We start from the raw sequence: 6,000 nt of genomic DNA, 5'->3' as shown, positions 1-6,000 counted from the left end.
GGGGGGGGGAGGGGGTTTGTGTACTGGACATTATTTTTTTGGTTGTATGAGGGTGGGGGTTAGCAAGCCCACTACAGATAACATTAAGGATAATGTGGGTTTTCCTTGGATGAACAAATTAACAGATTAATAAGATTAAATGCCAAATCATGCAATTGTTTAAATTGTGTTTGCTTCATTGAGTTTCAGTTGGAAAGATTTCAAGGATTCTAGACGACAAGAAAACATTGGGAATCAGGATTTAAGTCAAGAAAAGGGAGGGAGGCGAGTAGTCTCATGAATAATTCTTAATAATGTAGGCCCCTTGTATTACACCGTATAGTCCCCAAGGGCCAAAATATATTTGTTCAAAGATGGTGTCTTTTTATTTTGTTAATTTTTTAAATGCGTCTTTGAAAGATGGCGACTTTTCAAAATGGCGTCTTTTCAAGATGACGTTGTTTACAAGATGCCGTCAGATGTCGTTTTTTTTTTAAAAAGCATCTTTTCAAAATGACGTCTTGTCAAGATGGCCGCGTTCCTTGTTGCAGATGATCCATCTGGAGCCTTCAGGAAGTTACATTTGATTTTCTCTTGAAGAACGGTGGAATTCCGTCTTTTTCTTGAAGATTTAACTCTTTCTAGAGCACCTCGTTGGTAAATACCAGGAGGAATCAGGGTGTGTCCATACCTAGACAAAACAATTTAAAGCGACGTAATTTTAAGTTTTCCTATCTTAATAATTGTTAAATTTTGACAATTCACGTAGACAAAAAATTCGCAAGTTACTTTATTACAAACCGAAACCACAATTGAATAAAATCATTTTGTAGCTAGAAAAATAAGAATCCCTACTATTACAGAACTTTAAATTTCACCTGAACGCTGCGGATTGAAAGTCATGTGATATGCCAGGGTGGATATCTGAGTTGTAACCTTGTAACAGGGGAAATATTCTCCACTTGATTATTTAAAAATTCAGCAGACCCAGTTTAGAATTTCGAATGCATTGATAAATATGATCGCAGCTAGACCCGGCATATCGTGGAAACGTTTTATATGTCTCAAATGAATCCTAAAGCTAGAATTTGTCCCCAACACTGAATACGCAGCTTAACTACCTTACAAAGCCGGTCTGTCCCTTTAAACTTCATAGATTAATCTGAGTCTAAGGTATCTACAGTGAAAACCAGAAAACTATGGAATAGGAAGTTTTACTAGTCACTTACTAAACAACTTATTGAGTGAAATGTGTCTGTTTACACTCTACAAATGTTCATTGGAGTATTTAAAGTCATAATTTGAATCTAAAAGTCGTCTTCCTATTCCAGAGTTTGATGGTTTTCACTGTATGATATTTCGAATTAATAAGATGATAACTTCACAAGGAGAACATTTAAAAATCATATCTTGGGAAAAGTTCTCCGGAAGTTTAAATAATTTTCTTTATGTTTTAAAACTTATTTTTAAATGTATTCCGGAAGACAACATTTGTCATTAGATCTTTAATTAAATATCGGTCTTTATGGGTTTCTCTGTATTTAGTATTTACGATCTTTAAAAAAATATAACAAACGACATGATTGCAAATTTGTCATAATAATCAGAATGTTTAAAAGATAAAAGATTGGAGCAAAAATGTGACTAATGAGGCAATCCTACAGAGATTCCCATAAACCTATGGAATATGAAGACGACAAGGAAATAATCTTTGAGTCTATTTGATCATGATATGTCTAAAGGAAATAGATTTACATTATGGTCTCATCATGTTTATAGAAATTGGTCTATAAAAATATACTTTTAGTCTAAAAGTCGTCATTGTTTTCCACAGTTTTATAGTTGTAACCACTACCCCCTGGCCTACACCCCAGTTTAGAATATTCCCTATGCCTGAATATTTTGGGATACCCTCGCCCAGAAATGCCGGAAGATATTCGTATGCAATTATATTTTGCAGACTTGCAATGTTCAGTCGCCGAGCACTCTGCAATAAAAAATCATTTAATTTTATGCAAAGTTCTTTCTTTCTTTCTTTCTTTCTTTCTTTCTTTCTTTCTTTCTTTCTTTCTTTCTTTCTTTCTTTCTTTCTCTCTTTCTTTCTTTCTAACATAAAAGATTTTAATTGTTTGTAAAATTTGCTTAAATTTGCTTATGTTTGACGTGAGAAGCAGTTTTCTAGTTTTCATTTTATGTAAATACCTGAAATATATCTTCATCTGTCCAGGTAGGATGCTGAGAACTGACCCTGCCAGCTAGGATATTGTGCCATCGATAGAATAGAATACCAAACACAAGCAGGGCGGGGTTTTGGTTAGCTCTAGAATATATGTACATTTTATATACAAAATTGTCTGGTCTGGTCTGGTCTGATCTGGTCTGGTCTGGTCTGGTCTGGTCTGGTCTGGTCTGATCTGATCTGATCTGATCTGATCTGATCTGGTCTGGTCTGGTCTGGTCTGGTCTGGTCTGATCTGATCTGGTCTGGTCTGGTCTGGATCCTAGAAGAATGTGAACTGTAGAGTTAAAAGCTATTATGTACTCAAAACTCAGATATTCAATACTTCAAGTTTTCAAGAAAAGTATTGGGTAAGTATACCTAGGTTGTGTGGAGGAAAATATACAGTATTACCCTCAGTAAATGAGATTATAACATCGACCGGGGATTGACTTTTATAGAGAAAATTTGGTCTTTAGGCAAAACTGGGTTTCCAAGTTAGTTTATTATAAAATAAATAGACAAAAAAAGAATAAATTCAACCTTAAATAGTTGTTTTCAAAATATCCGGGGATAATTTTGAACAAAAAATAATGTTCTAGACTTATTTTTAGATATATTTCCACTTTTTAAATCAAGGTCAACTAGGGGAGTGGGTCTAAAGAACCTGAGAGTATATATGCGGGGCAAAGTTTTAGTTGTTTAGTGACTGAATACAATTGTATGAGTGGCAGTATATAGAAAAGTTTGCAGGAAAGGGTGACACTGTCGAACTCTTATATATCCATCAAAGAATAAAAACTTGGAACAAAGGAAGAAACAAATAAAGAAAATATAAAAGCTAAATCAAGATTATTACAACAATATTGCAGTGTTAAACTTAACTTAAGTTTTGCATCAATTTAAGCTTAGCTAGAGGATCTTTAGCTCTTTCTGTCATTCTGTCGTTCTGTAGTTCTGCAGGGGTAACCAAGGTAANCAGGTATTCTGTCGTTCTGTAGCTCAGTAGCTTAGTCTTTCTGTTGTTCTGTCGTTCTGTGGTTCTGTCGTTCTGTCGTTCTGTCGCTCTGTCGTTCTGTTGTTCTGTTGTTCTGTCATTCTGTTATTCTGTTATTCTGTCGTTCTGTAAAGTTCTGTAGTTCTGAAGACATTTATTTTGTAATTTAAATTATATTTCTGAAAATTATATATGTGTTTTTCATGCTGCAGCATGCAGGTCTTATTTCTATTTAATATTATCAGGAATTTAGTGGGACACACTGTAGTTCTCTGCTCTGGGCAAATATTAAACCTTTAACATCTAAAGCTTGGTAAAAATATCCGTGTGCAATAATTTCGAAAAACAGGATAAAAAATTTGGTCAAAAAATATTTTCAGAAAAAAGTCTTAACATAAACCTGTAAACCTTTAAAGGTGAGTGTTCGCGAAAAAATGAAATGTCTAATCCTTTTCAAATATGGATTCTAGTGCTGGTAATTTTACGTCTAAGCTACATTTAGGCTATAGAACAACATATCTATATTTCGTAAAAAAATATGATTGATGCGCTCGAGTAAAAAGAGAACGATTTAGTGATTGAACATATCTTTTTCTTTATTAGAAATCCACAAAATTGCGATGAATATTTTAAAAGTTACACTCGTGTCAAATAAAGATAACATTATGACATATTATCTGCATTCGAATGGCCCGAATAATATTCGATTTATATGTATGGCAATATTTAAAGTAATAAACGAACTGAACAATTTACGGCTTGGATGTTATGCAACCCTAGTTAATTTATATTAACATTCAAATTTTGCTTCTTAGAGATGCCGTAAATAGAAATAGGGATCCAGACTTATTACCCCTTTCCATTTTTCGCGAACACTACTTTTGAACATGTGACCCTTCAAAACTTTTATTCTTTGCACCTTAAAACTTATAATCCTAAAACAACCAAATTGAAACCTGTAACCTATATATATGTAAACCTTTAATCGTGTGAACCTTAAAGAAGTGTATACTGTATACCCTAAAATTCCAAATGGACCGGAGGAGGTGAGAAATTTTTATTGTGGATATCGAGATCAATGCTTAGTCTCAATCTTTTATTATTCTGCAGATTAATTTAATCTTTATTCGATATACCGCAGAGTAATTGTACCCTCTAGGGATAACTGAAATGAAGAAATTAAGCATTGATCCTCAAATTAAAAGTGCCCACTAGCCGTGGATATCGAGATCAAGCTATCGTGAATATAAAATCTAACACAAAAGTTCCTGGCTCAGGGTAAAGAGTGGGGATTAGACCTGTCTCCCTGCAGTCACATTTATTAGAACATATAGTAAGCTCAGAGAGTCCTACAAACCATTTAACCCTCTTACTTCATACCTACATTCTGTCACCCCCTTCATATCTAGATTCTGTCATCCCCCCTCCTCTCCTATTTAGCTCAGAGAGTCCTACAAACAACACAGTCATCCACTTCATACCTCTTTCTTTTGACTCCCCTCCTCCTCAATGTCTATAACGGATACAGATAATTTCACTTCCTGTTCACTTATGGAAAGGAAATTATTACTCGCCTAAAACTCCAAGATTTTAATCGTTCTATCTTTGCAACCTGATGCCATGTAACTTTTGATTTTTACAACCTTTATTATTTGACCTAGTTTAATAAGTTGAAATATAAAAAAACTATGAAATAGAGGTTACAAAAATATAGGGATTAGAAACTTGAAGTTTGAGGAGAGTAATAAGCATTGTTTTAGAGTGCAGAATATCAGAATTATAGAAGAACTAAAGTTTAAAGTGTCTAAGTCATTAGGATGTAAAAATACAAGAACTTGAAATAAGGGTTTGGTGTGAGAAATCATTTCCAAACCAAATAAAAGTCCTGGCATACTTCCAAAGTTTGGCGTTGATATTGTTCCAAACAACAATAAAATAAGTAAAACTAAGTTAAACTGGCAGAATTTAAAAATGTAGAGAACAAAAATTAAATCAAATATTTGGTTTCTCATATTTGATATTTGTTTAAATCTAGCTGCAGTAATTGTTGCCTGACAGAAATGCTTGTTTCCAGTTTAAAAATAAATAACTTATTTTCGGAAAATTTCGTCAAATAAAAACCAAATTTGCATTAAAAAGAAAAAATGGCAAAAATAAAGAAAAAACGTTCCTTTCTTTTCTACGTATCTTTGAGAACGTATCAAAAAACCTGTTTTTTTCAAGATACTGATACCATGTTTAATGTTATACCGTGTATATAAAGGATCAGAGATCGTTTTTTTTTTTCGTTTTTTTACGTTCGTGAACAATTTTTTTCAATAGTTAAAAAACATATATAACGTTCGTTCAGTAAAAACCTATAGTTTTTTAAAGTTCGTTAGAACAATTTTAAATCAAATTTTCATTTCTTTTAACGATTTAAGTCATTCTTCCATTGTTTTTTTTTCTTTCTGAACGCCACCACCGTTCAGGAAAAATTTCGTTCGTTTTCGAAAATTTTGTTCTTTCACTAAAACTATACCCATCTCTATGTAACAGGATACTGATATATTGGTAAATTATGCAAGCCTTTGAAATCCGTCTTCTTAAACTCACCAGTTTTCACCATAAAATATAAAAACCCAATATTAAACTCCAACAAGAAAAGTATCCAAGAAGCATCGGGTATAAAATAATTGAAAACAAAAAGTTTCCATTATATCGACTTTCATCATTTTCCTATTATACTTTTGTAATTTTTTACAATTGTTTGAAAACTATTTTCCCCTCTGTTCCCACTTTCCCCTTGTTTTCATGTCCACTTTCT

General features: G+C 33.0%; 1 protein-coding gene across 1 annotated transcript in view; it reads right to left on the bottom strand.

Annotated features, from left to right (window-relative positions):
• Positions 1-2,316, bottom strand: part of LOC111699344 (dual oxidase) — a 32,170-nt gene extending 29,854 nt beyond the window's left edge. The window contains exons 1-4 of the mRNA XM_023469996.1: positions 2,182-2,316; positions 1,873-1,966; positions 858-915; positions 446-670 (exon numbers count right to left, since the gene is read on the bottom strand). Of these exons, the coding sequence (XP_023325764.1) occupies positions 446-670; positions 858-915; positions 1,873-1,966; positions 2,182-2,316 (512 nt within the window). The remainder of the gene's footprint in view (positions 1-445; positions 671-857; positions 916-1,872; positions 1,967-2,181) is intronic.
• Between the last annotated feature and the right edge of the window lie 3,684 nt (positions 2,317-6,000).

The sequence above is a fragment of the Eurytemora carolleeae genome, unplaced genomic scaffold (assembly GCF_000591075.1).
Source record: "Eurytemora carolleeae unplaced genomic scaffold, Eaff_2.0 scaffold214, whole genome shotgun sequence".
NCBI lineage: Eukaryota > Metazoa > Arthropoda > Copepoda > Calanoida > Temoridae > Eurytemora > Eurytemora carolleeae.
Note: the sequence above shows the minus strand (reverse complement) of the source record. Positions and strands in the feature narration are given on the sequence as shown.